Here is a 21189-nt window from a genome sequence, read left to right on the forward strand (position 1 = left end):
TTTTGGAGTCGCATGCAAAAAGCTGCCACCCCGTTCATAATATCGGGCGGAATGTGTGTGAGTGAAAAAGAAGAGGGCAGAGAAAAAGAGTTGACTTTATTGCCCTCAGCAGCCCCCAACCCTCCAATGCCAGTGTGAAAGATTGAAGACGAAGATTATGTCAGTTGTGTCATTGTGGACGGGCAACCATCCCTCGTCGTCCGCACAGTGTATATAAAGTTTTGATATACACCCAGTGTGTTGTCTGCAGGAAAAGCCCCGAAACCGGAACAATTTTCCATGGGAAGTGTCTAAATTTCTATAGGGAAATATGCCAAGTGCTTTATACTCGACACAAGTTCAATTTGCATCTAGAATTTTATCACTCGTATCACTATACGGAGAAAAATGGATGCATTACCAAGTGGTCATAAAGTCAGGCAACATAAAAGATATATAGCAATAAATATTGTGAGAAAATTACACACGGACCAGATATATGGGGCTACCTCGGAATAAATTTGAGGCCTCTATGGAGGGAAGCTCGCTTGTCTCCGACATTTGCCGTGTGAGTAATTAGAGTCTCAATGTTAAGATCAAGTTTTTAATAACTTCTCACCCTTGAAAATTCGATGGGGCTCGCAGGTGCCTTGCGTGACTCAAATAATTTGCAAGAAATACTTTATAGTGGTTTCCCGGACACTTTTTGCACCCCACTTGCACCTCTATATAGCGATAGAATATGCTTGGGGGGAAATTATCTGAAATAGACACAATAAAATAGTCACTTTTTGCCACAATTCACCCTTTTTGCATCAGCACCCCGTCCCCCAGACCCAACATCATCAGTCCGGCCAGACACTCCGGGCTGTGCTCTCGTTTTTGCCTCCTTGCTGTCCAGCGTGATTTGGGGGACATTGAAAGTGTCTTGACGTGGTGCTGTTCTTTCTCCCTTTAGCCTTTTTGGGGTCAAAATACCAGTTGGGGGTGGGTTAGAAATATATGGTGAGACAAAAAGACTTTATTGTGTTGCGATGGTCGACCTATAAACTAAACTGGTCGGAACAAAGTAAGTGACGACGCCAATTCATAAAATTTTGCCACAATCCCATCCCTATCCACCCCTTTTTTAGTTCGCCCCCCTCCAGCCCTGAGAGCAAGCATACATTCAGCGCAAAAATGGGGAGGACATACCCTCGTACATTCGACTCTCGGACACAGGGTGGTCGAATGCAAACACTGATGAGAAATGGCAAATGATTTTCCCAGTGCTGCGGCTTAACGAAGATCTATTGAGACTATTTTGCACTTGGATTGGATTTAGACTAAATGGTTGTTTAGAGCATTTGCCCAAGAATAACAATAATATCGCACACTTCATAAATTTCTCCGCCAAATTGCCAGACAAAACACATTGAATTGCACACGGAAAATGTGTTTATTATTCTTGGAATTGGTATGGCGAATTGACTTAATTCTGGAGTTTGTTAATTGCACACGAGAAACTGGAGAAGCGCAAATAGTCATGGATATATATTGCAAGATACTTTTAGCAATGTTTGTAGAACTCCAAATATTCTCCAAATAGCTCTAAGTCTAACTTTGGTGTCAAAGGCACAAATTTAGCCTATTTGCACGCTGGCAAAAAATACTCCACGCGAATTTCGTGCTGAAAAGTTTAGACAAGAGAAACATCCATCGATTAGCATTGCTCTCCTGACACAGTGAACTCTTGAGGTGGAACTATGGAACAACAAGAGTGGTGAGAAAGTTGGATGGAGTTTTTCAGTTGGAATGCCAGACAGTGCCTTAAGTCGTTTCTCCTACTTCGAAAGCCACACAATTAAGCGCTCAAACTTTTTAATCCCTTCGCAAACATCGAGGAGGATGTATCACTAATTGGGGTTTTAGTTATTGTCACTTAACGAGATGAGCATCAACACCACGATCATCCCGCAAGATGACAACCGGACACCCTGTGCATTTGCAAGTGGTGAAGAGCTCTGCCTTGGCGCACGACAATACGCTTCGTGGGGGGAGGCATCCTTAAGGATGTGAGAGAGTATTGCTCTTGGATGCAGTTCAGAGGGTGGTTTGGCCATCGCGTGCATGGCAAGAGTGCTGGAGTGGAAAATGCAAATGTGCCTTTTTTCTCATTTCTATTTTCTGCCTTTGTTTGACTCTGCGTGTATCTTTTCCGGTGGCTCTCTGTGTAGCCATTCACTTTTGTGGAAAGCGGGCGGTTGAGCGCCGGAGAACCGGGGGTGGATAGCACCATGGCGTATCTGTTGTCTCCGACACTGAAGACGGAAATGCAAAATAATGTTTAATTATATCTTCATACCATAGCTCTCCTTCGCACTTCATCTCGACGCGGGTATGGCAAAAAAGGGATGAAATGGAGAAGAAAAATTATTCCATCCTATGGCTCATCTAGCGACGAACGGCGATATTAGATTAAGATAATAGCGACTAAGTGAAGTGGCGGAAATATGCAGACGACGCTTATAGCGGCAACATAGCAATTGGATTTATATTTAGTTAGGGGGCTTATAATTTAATGGGGAAACTACACCAATATTTTCACCAGATTGCTCCAAAACCTCCCTCCTGGCACTTACACTTACTGCCCTGACGTAGTCAATACAGCGCGCTTCACATCAAGTGTTGTAATGGAATTCTTGCACTAAACGCGAACTTTTACCCCATTTTTTCGGTCTTGAATGAGAGTTTTGTTAGCAAACCTCAGTTTCAATCCATTATAGGCTTAATTGTCCACCAGTATTCTATTTGCAATGTATTTTATTGAAAGTGAAAGAAGAAAATGTAAATTTTACACCAATTGGCCTAATGAATTCCACGAAGAGCCCCTGCAATTCTGGGAAATTTAGTGTAAACATTTCCGGGACACTGTGAGCTGAACACGCTGTGCTTGTGAAATGGCTAAAATCAGAAGTGGGATACACTACAAAACTTTCAGCACAACTTAAAATAATATTAACGATTGTATAACGCAAAATGGGATTTCAAGGGGTGGAACTCCAGCTAAAGTGTGGCTGCAAAAGGGACAGAAACACAGAGTTTTAATGATAATACGCTAGAACGTGGCGAGTGTGGATGTGAGAAGAGGGCACAATCTCAATGAATCTTGCACCTTATTCCCGGGCACAGTGCACAAGGCCTGGATTATTTCGCGTGGCGCTAAGAAGAAATTAATGCAACAAATTACGTGTGAGAATCTGCATTGTGTGCGGTCGCTGCCGCCTTCTGACTCCTAAATATTCGCCCGTGGTGTCACATTAAACAGTGCACAAGGAATATTCTCACCTTTCGCGCTGCGCCTCCTTCACAATGATCCCGTTGCCAAGATGAGGGCAGTGGTGTGGGGGTGGATTGTGGCGGAATAAGACGTGGCACAGGCTCGGGATTGGCAAGAACTCGTGGGCGAGTGTATAAAAGTCTCCATATTGCTGTGATTTCTCACCCTCTATGTTTAACGATGTTCTGTTCACTTTGCCCACTGATGGCCTTTTAATGGGATTTCAAATGGTTTTTTGCCCTCAATATCGATGCTCGGATATTTTGTGTATGTATCCAACCAAACTTACAATTTATACGTATTTGCGGGGCGGAGGGGGAGCAGAGGAGACAAGCTATTTCAACTCTATGCGATAGTTTTATTATATAATCTGCCAAAAATACGATTATTTTGGCATACTCATGTGCCTCCAATAGAATGTAAACATATCGACATGTCCTGACTTACATTATTGCAAAATATTGAGTGGAATTCATTCATACCATCCACAATGCTCTCGCTCCTTCTCACTCCTATCTAGACCCCAATTGGCCATGTAAATTACAGCAACGCGCAAATAATAGCAATGACCTGAGTTTCGACTCTTCACACCCGCAATAGCGCCATTATTTCCTGCATCAGCCTGTCCGTTTGAGAGGCGTTTCAGACAATCACTTCGCATGTGAAAATCACCCGAGTTTGCTCGATAGGGGTGATTGAGCAACTCCTGGAACACCTCACTGCTCATATTTTTGCCCCTTTTCACACCTAACATTCCCCCGCAGTCCACGTAATTCCTGCTTATTGAACTTGTTTCTTTCATTTTCCACCTTGGCTCTGTCCCTTAACTTGTGTGATTTATCGTGTGCAATTTTTCAATAAAATGCTCCCATGTCGCGAGAAATGCCTGCATCAAGTGCACACGGTTCACAGCTAATTTTCTCACTCGGAGAGCCGTACCTTGTGTTTTGTTCTCACGTGCAAATTGAAAAGTGGGCATAAGTGCTGTCCGGACAATGTTTTACGGCTCTTTTGGGAGCAATACGGGGAGACTTCACAACTGCGAAGTGCTCAAAAATTAACGCCAAACGCTTGTGTTGGATGCTAAATGCACAATTTATGTATGCTTCCTCGAAATTTTTTGAGCTTGAGATTTCAAATGTGGACTCAAGGACCACTCTAACAATTACGAATGTCACTATTAATCAAATTTTCACCTTCACAGAGCAAAGTGATCTGATTGTGTTTCCTAATTTGATAGACACGGGGATTGTTTCGGTTCAATTAAGCATATTAGTGCAGCACTCTTTGGGATTTTCACCTGAGATGGAATCCAGTAAAGTATAAGAGAGTGGCTCGGTCAACCTCTTTTCAGTTCCCAATGAAAAGTGCACTTTCGGTTTTTATAGTGCAAGGTGATTTAAATTTCAGTATCGTCTGTTAGTGTGTCTGTAAACCAATAGCATTACGAAAGACTTGAATAATAAATTTTTATCTGTCTCTCTATCCATTGTTTCCTCCGGCAAGCTGTATGGCAGAAACATAAACAAGAGCACTAGAATAGAGAACACTGAACTTGAGTTTTAATTCTGGCGCTGAAATCTCAAACTTTATACCGTATTTTCAGCACAATCATGCAGAGATGGGGGGTCAAGTCAAGAGCCTCCCCTCGGCCGCTGGACAGTCAAGTGTGCATAATGCTGTAAAAGTTATTTGACTATTTCAAATTTAGCATTTTCATCTAAAAGACTGGTACTTGCGGCCCGGATTTGGTGGATTTTGGAAGATAAATGTTTCAAATTTCGTATGAATAATCGAGTGAATTTGCATGGTGTAGGGGGCAAGAGTGGCCTCAAAAACTGCGTCTTTCATCCTAATGTATTCATAGGGTCGTATGTGCAAGACCACAGGAGACCGGAGAGGGTTTGGCGTATTTGAATTTATTGTATTGATGTGCACACAACCCCCTAAAGCCGAGAGGTAGCGAGGCACTTTTTGGTGCATTTGTGTCGACAAATCGAATCGAATAAACAACATCACGCAAAGGGAGCTCATCCTCGAAATGATGTCACTTTTCTCCCATGTTCCTCTCTTTTGCTGCCTCTCCAACAGCTCTCTTCCTGCAACTGAGGTGAAAAACTGCAATCGATAGTCTCTTTTATCTCTTCCGGTTTATCGATTTATCCTTATAGTCACCAGTTTGAAAATGTACCATGTTTGCTGTGTGCATTAGAAATAATACCATAATTGTGTAGGAAGTATTTCAAAATTTAAGGGAAATTCACTTAATCTCTCACTTCTTGCTTTCGCTCAAATACACCAAAACCACTTCAGTTTCAAACTTGATATATTAAATTCATAAAGCAACTTATGCAAGGCATTTTACCCAATAAATACTATATTATTAAACTGAAACGCAAAGGCGGGAAGGGAAGTTATATAATTTCAACTTTATAAGCTATATTCAAAATTGCACACTTTCTGTCAAAGCGCACAGCAAAACAAATCGCCTTGGTTTAGGATTTTTTTCCGTGATCTCACCGGACGGTTGTTTTGCTGGTGGCTCTCCATGTGTCTGTACTTTGCAATACTCCCTCGGGGAGACACGGGGCCACAGGGCGGAATGTGGCCGAGGGAAGAACGCCACAGAGTGAAGTAGTGGAGAGCACTTGTAGTCGATGGGGTCGCCGGGTGGGCAAGAGTGTCCGAGTGGACAAAAAATAGTCATGTGGACAATTATTGTGGCAATTATTCGGTCATTTGGGACCAAGTATACCACTGCAGATGGAGTCTATGGTGGTGGGGTCGCAGACAGGGGGCTAGAATTTGTGCCCTTTTTGTCCACCAACTACCCTTGGTCTGCACGCTTTTTCAGCCCTCGAACCCCAGCAAATGTCACGTGTGTGTGCACCGAGAGACCCGGAGGAAGTCCTCGATGGCATGTGGTCGCAAGGGTGGTCTTCCGTTGGATGGATTGTGGGGAAATGTATAGTGTTTACCTTTGCCTGTTGTGCTGATTGATTGAGCCGTGCTTGAATTCACTGTGGCGGCCGGATGTGGCCTTGCCCATAAGCGCGAATCGCCTGCCAGGATGGTGGTGTCCGCCAGAGGAAGTGCTGACGTCGTCCCGGTACCGATGATGGTGATGGTGGTGATGGTGTCCCGAGATGTCTTCCTTGAAATCGACAAAATCCACGGAGCCTGGATCGAGGGGGTAGATTCGTGGTGATGTTGCACTCTCCAATACCGCACTCACCAATGAAGTGCTCTGCAAGGACTTCAAGCTGCCACGGCGCGGTTCTGCAGATTCTTTAAACATTTATGCGGAAAAGTTCGTTTTGTTCTCCTCTGTTTTTCTTTTTTCTCTTCGTATTATCTCTATATTCGTATTTATTGTTATTATTCCTTCTCCTATTCCTCTTGTTTTTCGTCCAACTTCATTGTATATATATTATGCACCACCAATGCGAGGTGAGAGAGAGAGGATCACACACACTCATGATATTTTATTTAGAATGAAAGACACGAACAAAAACACTAAAGAAACAGACACAACACAAAATTTCGTACGACAGTGAAGAAGAATTACACAACAGAGGGTAAGACAATAGGATAGAAGAGAAAGAGCATCCAACAGTATTGCAAAAGAGCAAAATTATTTCTCACATGTATGTTTCATCTTTTTTTTTTATAGGAATTAAAATACATACTTAAACCATAGTGGAAATACACATAACAACGGAAAATTGAAAAGTTTATTATGTGGTTGAGGAGATTGCGAAAGAAAACCACAGTCCTAAAATTCACAGAAGAATATTTGAGAGAGAAACACAACATTGAGATTTGCCTCGATCCAATTTTAACATTTTATGAAATTCAAAAATTCTCTTCAAATCTCGCTCACATGAGATTACTTTCTCAAGGATTGCACGGACTCTTTTAGTTCGGGAGAAGAATCACATGTAATCAAAATTTGTGAGGGTGAGAAATTATTTGATTAAGATTCTATTTTTCGCATTTTTATGTCTATAACTATTATATTTTGAGCACTAAACTTTGTCTCATAACTTCATATCAAAGTCATGATTCTATTTTTTCCCATAATCCCGAGAAATGTATTTCAGGTCACTTTCTTTCCCTTACAAAAATAGTCACTAAATTAAATGAGACACTTGACGTGTTCTTTAATGCTCAGCTTCGAGTTTGAAAATATCAAATTCACTGCCGAATGCTTCAATTTATCTTGGTCAATCAATCAAGAGCGACGTGATCGGAGATGTATTGATTAATTCTGTGGAGTTTTCAGATCCAACAAAAATTCAGCAACTCGCACAGAGAAGCCACGAAGAAGGGATATAACTTTACAATAAATGGAAGGTTCTTCTGACTAACCACACAACTTCTATGCAAACATCGACCAATGCACTGGCATTGGCACTGTTGGGTTATTTCCTCGGGCGGGGTGGATGTCGCCACGTTGGGTGTGGGGAGGGTATTTTAGCTGGCGAGGGTCGCGAAAAGTGATTCCCGACGCGAAATTTCACCCATCTATGTGACACTTTTTTCTGCCATACAGCAAACGTCTATTTCATGTGCACATATACGAGGTTTTATGTATTTACAAAATTGGGCACAGAATGCACATTTAGTGTAGTGGCTGAAAGTGTTTGATGGTGTCCTCTGGCATTTATAAGAAAGGACTACAATATATATTTTTTCCTTTTTAATTTGCTCCATGCTATCTTTTTGCCCTCGACTCATCCCCTTTTCTCCTCCTCAAGCTTCCGCATACCCTTGAAAGATGAGGCGAAATTGCCATCGACCACCCGTAAATTTCTGGGTGTCTTTTTTTTTCATCTACTCTAACCTCCACTTTAGCTCACTGGGAAAGTCATTCTTCTTTCACTACCATTGGCGCTTTCCTTGTGGAGCGTCACACGAGGAAGTGGCACAGAGGAGCGAGACATGAGAATTCTGCACGATGCGATTGTGTCTCCTCGCACGATTCTGAGCCTTCAGTGGGAAAATTCGAGAAATTTCCCACCATATATGCTCACTTCCTCATTGGATTGCATCGAGTGCACCACTCTGATGACGGTATCTCGATGGTGAGTGATGGAAGTGTTTGCACTTTGTCCAGAAAGCAGCCAATACGAAAATGTATAGGCATTGGCAGCAGAGTTTTATTTGAGGAAAATTTCACAGCGATTCTATCGGTGTGTTTCCTCCTTTTTCAGCTTTGATGGTGTATTAGAGAGCAATGGAGTGCATGAATTTGGGTTCTTCGCATTCTATAATAGGCCTTTTGGTGTGTTAAATATTTCGAAATCCAACAATGTTGCACAATGGGGACTTTTGTCTTGTGCTCTCTTTGCACCCACCCCACTGGACAGCCCTCTTGAGCTGGGGCGCCTCACTAAAGCGCGGTGGAACACCATACATATTGGTGTTATACAACCAGCAATTTATATGGACTCCAATGTGGCCTCTGCCGATGCTCTGCCTTCGCCCATGCCTTCTCAGTGAACTACGAGTAATGGTGGGAAGGAGAGGTACTCGTTATTTACCAACCACCTAAAATGAGAGTACTTTCATTGGGAAAATTTTCGACATACAACTTATACGCCACTATTGCCATTCGGAGCCTCACCCTTGCAGCGGTGGCAAGTCTAAATCGCTCTATACGGCATAAGTCAACTCGAAAGGGGTTAATAGCACTCCCATGACCGTGGCTCTCAAATTTGCATCATGTCCCCGATGAGGTGAAAATCCATACGTAATTTTTGCGCCATGCACTCAGACGTAATCCTCATATCGCTGGCCAACTGCATATCGACGGGTGAATAGGAAACTATCAAAAGTACAAATCGTCATTTATCAAGGGTGAAAGTTGAAAATTTTGCGTTAAAATCTCTGCGAAATTTGTTAAATTTGCCTCAAAACACCTTTTAATCGTCCAATAAAGTGCTAATATTGCTAAAAAAAAATTATAATATTTAACAATATCTAAGATCATTTTAGGACGATCTGGAAAAATTAAAAATTTATTTGCTTATCATAGAGACGTTTTTTATGCATTTTACTGCAGTTTTCATAGTTTTCGATTCACCCGTTGATATGGCAATGCGAGGAATTTTCGGACAGCACACTTTTTGCACCCGAATAACATACGCGATTTACACATTTGAGATTTATGAGTTATGCATGAGCATGCTCCGAAAGTGTATAAAAATAATAAGTGCATAATAACTGGGAAAATCGATTTACCAGTAAACCATTGAAGAAATTTTGTGCTCACAATTGACCCACTATCCCATATCAAGCTGGAGTTGAAAGTTAAAGTCCCTCAACAATTTGTGCTGAATTACTTAAGGGTTTCATCTGCAGTCATAACTGAAACAATTTTACTACTTTTAGCTCCCCATTTAGATTGCCTTTCGGGCATAAAATCGCCTGTTGAAGATTTAGATTCGATCTTGAAGGGGTTGGTGGTTTGTGAGGACTAGGAAACTATTTATAGAAACATTCAACCGTAAAATTATATCCTGATTACAGGCCTATATGACTCGATATAGTGAAAAGTTAGCAGAGACTTAATTCCGCAGTCATTCATCATCCTCATCTGTCCGAATAGGAAATTTGCTGTCACATCGCGATAAAAGACTGCCGTATCTCCCCATCTGGATGGCAAATCTCAAATGGTATTTCGGCATATGATGGGTGAATTTGAGTGTATTGTCAGCCCTCTGTTTAGGCCACAAAGCCCTTCGCATGTGGGGGGGTTTTATTGCAAAAATTTCAATTAGCCACCCAGGAGATTAGTGTCGTGATTTTGGCCAATTTACGACCGAGGACAGCAAATTGGGCGACATGAGGAGACCGAATTGAAGTGCAGGCTTATCCATTGAATATGAGTGAATAATGGGTGAGTGGCAAATGTGATTAAGCAGGAAGTCCACGTGAGAATTTCTCGAATAAAAAAATTTCAACTGCAAAGGTATAGATTTTCAATTAATATCGCCGGGGTGTTTTTGCTCCACCGAATTCCGCCGATGTACTGCACATTTTTCAGCGCTTCGTCCGAATTTCAATAAACCATGACTGGGCAATTTTTCCCCGGCTGGGAAGGAAGCTTCCTCAGGGTGGAAAAGTCAAGGTGGTGTGTTGGAGGGTTATGAATGCGAGAATTATTGGGTGAAAGTGTAAATGAAGAATAGTTTCCGGATATTGTGAAAAGAATCCATTTGTAGTGGCGCCTCTGATGGATATTCTAGAGCGAGGAGAATATCCTAAATTGAATACATCAACCTTCTGCCGCGGAGTTTATGGCACAGGAGTGGTGTTGCTGATTGTGTTGCTGCACAATGTAATTATTGATTATTCCAGGGGAATCCAATAAAATTTGAATTTTCTTTAAATGAGTGAATAAACAACGTCTCCCACCGCCTGACAGTCACACGAAAAGCCCCTGTGCCGGAGTTTCCACCCGTGGAAGTGTGTTTTGAGCACAAAAAGGCGTCCCCCATTCGGTGAGAGTGTAAATTTTGCCAGGTGGTGTTTTGGAGTTGCGAGGCAAGAATGCTAAATTGAGTGGATGAAAGCAATTAATTTGCAACATTGTTGGACACAATTGTCAAGCTATCAGCGTCCACCAAGGCGCCCGCGAAATGGGGGGCGGAGTTGGGCGCAAAGTTGAGAAAAGTGACACAAATTCTGCAAAATGTACATTTGTAGTTCACGACGAGTTGTCGCTTCGGCCTGCTTTTTCACTGCACAGCGCAATTTGACGGTCGCAGTCAATCAGGGCGAATTGGCGTAACATTGAAAACCATGTGGCCCGCGGGTTGGTTCAAAGTAAATCAAAGTAAATTTTCTCAGAGCTCACCTTGGGACCACCAGTGAAAATAGGTTCCCACCAAAGTTTTTCTGCACTCGCCTCCGGCCGAACGGCAAAGCGGCGAAGATACATCAAGTCACAGGCGTACAATTAATTTACTCAGTTCTCCCCAGTGGAATCCATCAACAATCACATAATAAGGTCGATTAAATGAGCAAATGTTGGATGTGTGCAGATGAAAATTCCGGCAACATGCTCTACTCAAGCCAAACTATTCCTCTGCGTGCGCGCGAATCACATGGAAAAGTTGTTCTCTCTCGCTCTCTGTGTAAATGTTATTCAACAAAATACTCCACCATACAACCAGGCAGTTAGAAAAACAAATCAACGATGAAACTTTTCGAAACCATTCGAAGATTTCAGGAGTAGCAGAATTGTAGTTTATGTATAATTTATACACAATCTACATGGCAAAGTACATGGATGGCGTATGTGATAGCGAAACACATGGGAAAAGGTGGGAAAATTGAAATTCCCGCGTTTCACCTCACTCTGTTGTGTATTATGCCTCCTCTTCGACTCCCCTGAGCTCCTAAGACCGGCTATAGGAGTGGAAGGGTGCGAGGGAGTAACTGCCTTGTTTGGGTGGCGAACGTGGTGGAATATCAGAAGTTGCGACACGTGAAAAAGATTCGCTTCCTCCCACCAGCAGTTGGGGTACTTGATGCTGTCGGAAATGAAAATTGTAATTGATTCTCAAAGTTTTTGCGCCATTGTCTGCAGGAATCGCAGCACTGAGAAGAACTCTTCATGACTAATTGAGATACTGAACAATGACTGGAATTTTATCATCGTGCACATGGGCGACTTGCAGCCCAGCAACGCCAGAGGAATAATCATGCGAGGCTTACACAAACTGCTCTGCAGATAATCTCCTTTGGAAATTAATTACAGTATAACAGCCAATTATGGTCAAAATTTTGCCCCCATTGAATTCAACATGAAAATTTGATTTCACTGAAATTGTTTCGCCCCAAAGTTAAATCCGCGCATTTGAACACATTTCGCAACATAAAAATGCTCAAATAATGGTCATAATGCGGCAATTTCAGAATTTTTCAGCGAAATGGAAACAATCAGTCGAAAAGAAGTCTGCAAATCTCCGTCGGAGATTCCAAGGAAAAAGATTTGTGCGCTAGTTTTTCCACTCACTTTTCCGCCTGCACAGGATCCATGACGTAGATTCCTACTCATGCAAAGCTAATAAATTGTTAGCTCACGTTTGCTAGAGTAAATTTTCGACAGATTCCTATAAAAATATATTTCTCATGGCAGTGTAACCCTGAAGATTCGGGGCTCTATCAATTAGGCAGAATGCCTCCTTTGGCTCAATCGTGCGCTCTCCCCGAATTTTTGTCGATGCTGCAGCAGGACTGCTTTGGGGCTCTCCCACCCCACATTCGATATTTATTTAAGCTGGCCCAACATAATGCATTCTAGCGGCATACGATGGTATTGATTTACAATCATGCGGATAAGTTTGTGGGTGACACAGCAAGAGACTTTCCATCTCATGCTCAGTCTCCCGTCTCCTCATTTGTATCATGCAGCCCTTTTATCCTGCAGTATTCTTCATTTAATACTAAGCCACACTGGTTGCCTTTCACATGTATTAATGCCGTGGAGGGCTTTATGTGGATGATGCACAAGAGTTTGGTGTGACGCGCTCTCATCTATTTACAGTCACGGCGGGGGTTCCTGGGGTCTGAGGGCGAGCCTGAGAAGGAGGCCAAGATGCCTCCTCCAGAGAGACGCCAAGTGTGTGTCTTTTTCGTACAAGGGGGCCGCCGTGGGTGGATAAAGTGCTCTGATGACGCGCAATGATAATGCTGATGATCACATTGTGAGCAAAAGAAGAACAACAATTAGTCTATTGTGTTTTCCAATCCCATGGGCGGGGGTTGGAAATTGTCAATGTGCAGAAAGTTTAGTTTGTGATCATCAACATCTCAAGCGGCACATCTATCTCCCATTAATTGCTGCAAATGTGTTGCCACACATTCTTCCGTGGCCAAACTCCATCAATATTTGCTAAAAATATGAAAGCCATTTCAACGGGTTAATTGCCTTTTTGCTACTTGGCGGGACAAGTCTTTTAGCTTTTAGCAATTTGGCGCTGCCAGTGGGAAAAGTGTTAGTGAACATAAGCGCAGAAGATATAGTTAAGATGCTGAAGGGACAAGAATCATCCAGAAAGATTGGAAAGTTGTGTGTTAGTGGGAATATCATAAAATTTCATGTGCAAAATATGCGACAATAGAGTGGCGGGTGGAGTGGGTAAGTAGTTGGAGTGGAGGAGAAAAGTTTTTCGGCCAAGATGTGCTTGTTAGATTGCGCTATGCATAGTGAAGCATCCCCTTTTTAGGGTGTGTATGCTCAGTCGCTAAATCAATTTGTCCAACTCAATTGCTCTTACTCGTCTTCGTTGTTTGGATGCATTCAAGAGGATGACAATATTCGCGACTGGGTAGCACTTGTGGTGAATTGATTTTCGCTTTACAATAAGTATTGTTGCACAATCTCTTAATCACTTACAACTCTTTCTTTTATCTCAACACATTGCGGCAAATTGCCGCTGCATTCAGTACCGAGCGATGTAACTGAGTACTCTGGTCGATTCTTTGCCACCCTTGTGCTCGTGGTCTCACTTTGCAGCACTCTGAGCATTTCTCACTCCGTCATCAATCGGGCTGGTGTATCCGTTCACAAGACAAGCCTTGCCATGGTGGATTCTAGAGAAATGAGGGGCTGAAGGATTGGGCTGCCTTCGAGAATTTCGAAGCGGCACTTATTGTTTAAGTTGTTCACCTCACACCCCCCAAAGTCTCCTCGCATGGAAGACTCACCATCCCCTGCATCCCCCCAATAAATACATGACACTGCGGAGGGCGTCCTAAGGAGCTTGGGGGCACGAAGATCTGAGGGTGGGGATTAGGAGAGGGATCCTTTGAAATGTACAGAAAAGATTTAGGGGTAGAGTGTGTTAAATGGCTTCAATGTATGTATGAGATGGCCTTTGGGTGTGGGACGGGACTTACATTTATGGGGCTAGTTTCCGCAGACATACCACAAGATACACATCACTTGGTGAAACGATGCACTGTATTCTCACTCTATGTTTACTCTGCAGACACACAACCAATTAAACCTACAATTTCCCCATTGTCACACTCCTTCTCGTGCTGTTTCAAGTGATTTGGGCTTTAGGTTCTTTCGGCACAGACACATTTCATTTCTCGCCTCTTGTCTTTCTCTCTCTCTATTATATCAAATCAATCTTACATAAGAGAGATTTTCCATTGCGACATTTCTCGGTCATTCCAAAAGTTCGCACTGTTGTGGAGATAAATGCTTCACCTCTATTGAAAATCTCAAATGTAGCGGAAAATATGCTGGTCTCTTAAATTAAGAGAGCAATTTTCCTAGCTGAGCTCTATTTCTGATTAAAAGCCCATTGAAAAATGTTTTGTACAGAAGCTTTCAGTTTAACGTCAATTTGAGCTGTTACCAATCGTGTTATTTTTCGCAGACAGGTGATTAGCCTGTTGCGCATTTCATTTTTGGCATATTCAACTAGTTATTTTTAACGCACGCTTTGATTTTATTGGAAAATGTAAAAATATAAATAAAAAAAATTTTAATTTCTTTTTCATACCTAAAAATCATAGAATCGATCGCAATGAATAATAAATATTCTGGGTTATTGGCTTTGCAAGAATAAGAATGTAGAAATTAGCCAAGGATAAATGATTGATTCGACCCTCAAACCTTGAGCGCATCGATAATAATTTATTGGTTTCAATATACATACACAGATATGTATTTCTTCAACTGCTCCTAAATTAGTAACTTTGATTACCATAATGCAGTATCACAAATAATATTCGGGACATAAAGTTCATTGAAACACTTTGAACATTAATTGGCTAATTAATATGTATTGAGTTCCCATTTGTGTTATTTGATCGATTTCTCACTGCGAAACTATACAATTTCCTAAGTATAAATCCCAATCGATATGGCTTCAAATATGACACGAGGTTTTCCAATGACTCAATATATTTGTGTTAAGAATGAACTTACGGAATCAGTGATGAAGAAGATCGAAGGATTCATATTAGATAATGGATTGTACATCAGGATAATTATTGAGGATTGGGATTTCACACACACACACAGCACACACACACGCTCCCTTATGGAGTGGCTGGTGGAGGAAGAAAGCTCACTGAGTGACGTGACATTCTCAGGTTAATGTGGTGTGAGCCAAAATCATGAAGATGTAGACAACGTGGTGGAGACACTAAAGCCGCAGCCGAAATCCCATATGATAAATTGTCTCCGACTCCCAGGCAAATATTGCCAAAAATTAATTAAAATGATTGTCGATTGGGTGGGTTGGAAGTCTGTCTGAAAAGTGTTTTCACACAGTTTTCTTGCTTGTCATATTTCCTCCGTGCCGTGGTTACGAACAAATGAATGAAGCAATCAATGGCGGTTGAACCATTTCCCCAACCGGCACGGTTGGATTTTATACGAAAGTAGAACACTATTGTGTTTCATTTGCAATATTATCAGTGTTATTAATATTAAGGATGCCTGGGGAAATTCACAAGTTTTCTCCGTGCATTGCCATTCGGATGTTGGAAGCTCCACTTCCCTCCTGTTCCTCAGCCTAGTCAGGGAGCGTGTGTGCCACCAAGGCAAGGCTCACAGTGTCTGCTGTGAGAGCTCAATAGTGTTATGCAGCTTCTTGGGCTGGAGCTTTTGGTGCATTGTACATGAAATTTATTGGAGAAATATGTATTTCACGACGGATAAGGGGTGGGCATGTGGGGTGCACTGATGGTGAGGAGCAGAGAAATTGGAGAGAAGCTCAAATCGTGATGGTAGATTATTTGTTTCCAGTCAGTTGATTTTTCCCTTTTGCCGGTGCTCCTCACTCTCTGGCACTCTGGCAAGGAGGAAGCGCGGCATGTATTTGTTCTTGGCGACTGTCACACACTGTGGGGGGTTTTGCCTCCAAAAAGGGAGCCCAGAGACTTGGCGGAAAAAAGCGAGACAGTCTGTTCCAGGGCCTATGCCGTAAAGAGAATCGCTGTAGCACACTCAAGTGGGAGGAACTTGACTGAGCAGTTAGTCTGGAGCATGGTCAAGGTTGGGAACTCTGCAGACCGCTCGAAATTGATATTGATCAATGGCGAGTGGATAGTTTTTCACTGTGAAAAGTGTCTTTTAGATCTCCTCTCAAGATTGGCCACTTTTCTTGCCATTTTGTCTGTATGTCATGCTAAGAGTATTTTTAATCCAACGATTGTAGTATTGCTTCTCAGATGATCATCTCTCAAAGAGTCCCAGTGCATGGCCAAAAAATCACTTGATTTGTTTCATGGTGATTTATTCCGTATTTTAGTGTCGCCTCGTCTCATTCCTCCGCCTCGTTTTTTAATAATGGCAGCCAGGGATTTAACGTGGAATTATCGGAGAGAGTTATGGGAGCGCATTGTGAAATCATGACGACGTCTTTCTCCGTGACGTCGATCCGCGATGCCTCGTCGCAAGAATTGCTGCTTTATGGTGAACATGTGTGCATCCGGAGATCACGAGAATCAGAGTGAAATGTGTGTCAACTCTGTTGGGTTGACAAAAGGAATAAAATTTTCATAATTGTTCCAAACACTCCCATTAGACAAACACTCAAAGTGTTTGCCACTTTTTTTCCTTCCCGAAGTGCCATTCTTCATCCATTCTTGATTCTCACACTTCCCTCGCACTCCTCCTCCTCCTCCTCTTCCTCTTCCTCGTCCTGGCTGAGGGCACTTTGGCGTGTGTTTGGCCTTCCTCTCGCTCCCGGAACGCCACCACTATGAATGAAATGATTGGAGGTGAATGTGAAAGACAGGTGAAACACGGTGTGTTTGAATTCATTTATCTCTTCACACACATCACGAATACAGAAAGAGGTTTTTAAGAGATGAGTGGCGCAGATCCCGTGCGATTGGGGAGGGATGCAAATGGGCGAAAGATATGGGCAAAAATTGAAGGCGATGTTTATTGAACTTTTATCAGAATTTACGGCCAAAGCGTCGCCAATTAATTATTCCCAGTGTTCATTCACGTGCGCGACGCCCATTTGGTTCAATAAACTCATCGATTTCACAATTGTATTTATTTGCACAGTGGCAAACTCACGGGTTTGGATTTTTGTGGGTTGGATGGAAAAGTGCTTCGCACTTATTCATGTACCATTTTCACGTGTGAATATTTGTCTTAGGAACACATGTTTTGCATTGTATGGGTGAAAATAAAGAAGGATTTAAATGTGAACTGTAGCTCGGACTTGTTCCTTTCACCCAGATCACTATTGAGGGGCTCATCATTTGGCGATGAGTGTGTAGAGAATGTTTATCAGGTTGCAGACTTCAAATTACACTCAATCCTTCAACTTTGATTACAATTCTCAAACTCTGAACAAATATTTGTAATGGGAAAATGTAATGTTGCAATTCCAGTTTTCCATCCCAAAACACAGTGTAATTTTGTATACATTTAATCACTTTGTGCTCATTTTTGCAACAGCAACAGAAAATTACTTTGCAAAATTTATATGAAAAAGTCTCAAACTTACATAAACTTTGAATTACATCGGACAAATTGCCTTAATCCACGAACGACCTTGATAATGAAGCTGCTTGACAAGAAGTCAACCTTTTTTTCGCTCATCGGGAGGTTATAATTTATTTAGCTCAAGTTCCACCAGTACATAATTTCCCGTGATGACTTCCCCCTTTGTTCGGCCTGTGGAAAATCCTTCAACAACCTCGCAAACAGTGCGACAGTGGAAGAATTTTCATGCAAACTGAAGAACTTAATTATGCATTCAGTGACATTTTTACAAACACATTACGTCTTCTGCTTTTTTTATAATGTGGCAGCAGTAATATTTAGTGTATCATTTGGTGAAGCATTTTTCTCACTCAATTTCTCGCAACATTCATTAGAGACCTTTTTCACACTCGCCTAATCACTTGATGTGTTTGATTAAGCACGAGCATAAGAGTCGGTGGACGGGGAAAAAGACAAATAGCAGAAAGATTTTCTTCACTGTCTCTCATGTTCTTCTCCTTAACTCTACGGAATAAGATATTCATGTTAGATGGTCACAGTAAATTATCTTGTTTTCCTCTCCTTGTTCCTCAATCTCTCTCTCCCGCTTCAGCGCGGTGGCTTTTTCGGCAAAGCAGGAAAAATCTTTCTTGTTCGCGAATGACTTTTCTAAAGCGATGCCAGCTGTCTGCACAGAGAGACAAATGTCGCTAGTTTTACTATTTTCTTCTAAATGTGTATTTTTGCCATACGAGAGCGGCATCGCTTCTTCGCTTTGGTGGAAAATATGGAGGCTGAATGCGAACGCTTAGGAGATACATATTGGGCTGTGTGCAGAGATTTTGATTATGTTCAATTTGAATAATTGTGCGATTGAGGCAATTTGGGTCATAACAATTTTGCATACTGGTGAGTGGGTGGCCTCTCAAGTCGAGGCAGGACGCGATGGTGGGGCGCAGTGTTTAGCTCTTGGATGGGATTTTTCCTTAATCTCACCATCTCACATATGTTTCTCTCGTGTGGATGGTGTTTCCTATCGTGCGCCATAGTTGAAAGTATTAAAATTTTGTGTACAATTTCAAATATATGGGCCTGGAGTACATTAATTCAGCGCACAACTTTTGCTTCGTGTGAAAAGTTGAGGAGAGCGCCTGTGGTTCTCATGGGCTGAGGGGGGCTGGGGCTGCAGAGAAGGCTCCTCCTCACATAACGTAAGGGTATATGATGAGGACAATAAAGAAACACGATTTGTTCGATGCCAAAGTGTCTGTTTATTGGCATTGACGCTGACATCATACAACTTCTCCACATGACTTCTCTTTTTCTTGGCTCTTGGGTGGGGTTAGGGGGGCTTTCCGGGGTGACACCTAAATAATTCAAAGGTGTGGTATCATGAGATTTTCGGATCACAGTCAGACCTCAGCTTTCCATTGCGACTTTGGCTCCAGAATGCTGAAGTGTTTCTATTATTGCATGTTTAAGGACAAAATTCATGATCTCTTTAAGTTTCAAAATCAATTTCTCTGTTTGAACAGAGATCTATTGAAAAAATAGAATTTCCACCTTAAAGCTCAATATAATTCCTATATTCTTTCTGTGGAAAGCCAACCTTAGTGTCAGGATCTGAGATAAGATCTGACGCTGTCATGACCGGGAGAGAGAGAGAGATAGAGTAACATCAACACATTCGCAAGCCGATCGCCTCAGACTCACAAGAGCATAATCCCTCAGATCACAGCAAATCCATGATAACTTGCTTCACATCACACTCGGGAGATTCCCTCCGAGAGATTCTCCTGCATCATTTTCAGTGATGATGATGTGTCCTCGTGTAACACAATTTTCTTCCCATCACCATTCTTCCGGGCGACACTCATGCGCCAGTATTATTAAATCACGCTGATTTATTTTTTCCACCTCATTTTCCATTGCACCAATTATTTTTTATATCATTCACCACTATTGAAGCTGAGATAGAGTTTTCGCATGCGAGACACTATGGGCTGGGCTGGGGAAAGTGTGGAATTTTGGAACTGAGCACGGCCATCCGGTTTCCCTGAGCACGGATGATGATGTTGGGAGATAGTGGAAGCGGCAGGGTGTAATTTAATTGATAGTCTGTGGGTGGGAGAGGAGCACGAGAGAGAGAAGGGATTCACCTCTGCAGAAGAAGAAATCACTTAATACTTCCTTTTCCTCGCTTCATCGTCCATCCCAATTGAGTCTCCGCTGCCTTTGCAGACAGGAATGTTCGGAGGAAGTGCACATTCTGCCTCAACCAATTTTCGGAAGACTCACGAAATTTTTTAATTAACCAGAAGTGGGAGGGCAAGTCTTCCACCCCTCGGGGTGGACTGTGAGGCCAGATAGATTGAGGTGACGTGTGAATGTGGGAAAGAATTATTGCGGCACAATTGGGCAGAATTTTGCCACTAGTCAGGAATATGAATTGAAAACGTGATAAAAATTTTCACTGGTAACTGAGGAAAAAGTGCACGGGGGAATTTCGGCGAGAGGGTTTGCCTTGAACACCAGGGAAAAAAAAACTTCACACTGATATTTTAATGCCTTCGCAATGTTTCTCTCTCTATTATCCTGTGTGTTTATATGCCCAACGGAAGTGCCTCCGAGGAGGCCCAATTGCATTCTAAATCGCGATGCACACCAATGTATATTTGGCTTGCCAAGTCGATGAGAAGGTGTTGGAAAATAAAAGTAAAAAGGGGGAAGAAGTGTAACGACAAGTGTAAATAATGATCGAAATAAAAGGTGGAAAAAGAATTACACACGGAAATACAAGCACGACACCAATAGAAAGAATCTGACTGCAACGGATTAGGACTACCGCAGGAGGGATGCATCCATCTCATTGCGCGGCGATTTGTGTGTCACTAACAGTGAGAATATCACGGATGCATCCACACACCACTCACTCGCGACAATTTCGTGCGACGTCCATCATCTGACTAACCACCAAACTAGAGTAGGAGCACTCACGACGCCGTCGACGTTGCTCGACGGCCTGTAAATATTTAAAAATTCAACTGCTCGTGGATTATTATATTTGTGTGTGCGGCGGTCGTCTCGAGCACGACGCCAGCGTCTCTCAATACCACGGCGGCATGAGCGGCGGCACAGTGTTGGAAATGCGCGCGTCTTTCGCATTTCATCATTTCGCGTGGTTGTTTGGGATACTGTGAGGCAAACACTGTACGGTAGCGGCTTCGGATGTGTCTCACTTTGCACCGCGCTTCCGTGTGGATGGGACGCCTCCGTGCTGGGCTCCTTCTTTTTCTGCCATACCCGAATCACGGCGCCCCTCCGCGCCCCCGCCCCACCGTATATAATCCCAATACGTATCCACGAGAGCAGCGCTCCGGCTCTTGCGAGAGACAGAGACCGAGAGAAA

General features: G+C 42.5%; 1 protein-coding gene across 2 annotated transcripts in view; it reads right to left on the reverse strand.

Moving 5' to 3' along the window:
- Positions 1-20631, reverse strand: part of LOC132264757 (innexin shaking-B) — a 41820-nt gene extending 21189 nt beyond the window's left edge. The window contains exons 1-2 of one of the 2 annotated variants that reach the window (XM_059765068.1): positions 20570-20631; positions 6277-6712 (exon numbers count right to left, since the gene is read on the reverse strand). In XM_059765068.1, coding sequence (XP_059621051.1) covers positions 6277-6596 — 320 coding nt within the window. In that variant the 5' untranslated portion in view covers positions 6597-6712; positions 20570-20631. Of the gene's footprint in view, positions 1-6276; positions 6828-20569 lie in introns of those variants that run through there. The other variant, XM_059765069.1, reaches the window with a different exon arrangement.
- Between the last annotated feature and the right edge of the window lie 558 nt (positions 20632-21189).

The sequence above is a fragment of the Phlebotomus argentipes genome, unplaced genomic scaffold (assembly GCF_947086385.1).
Source record: "Phlebotomus argentipes unplaced genomic scaffold, Phlebotomus argentipes genome assembly contig_2, whole genome shotgun sequence".
NCBI classification, from domain to species: domain Eukaryota; kingdom Metazoa; phylum Arthropoda; class Insecta; order Diptera; family Psychodidae; genus Phlebotomus; species Phlebotomus argentipes.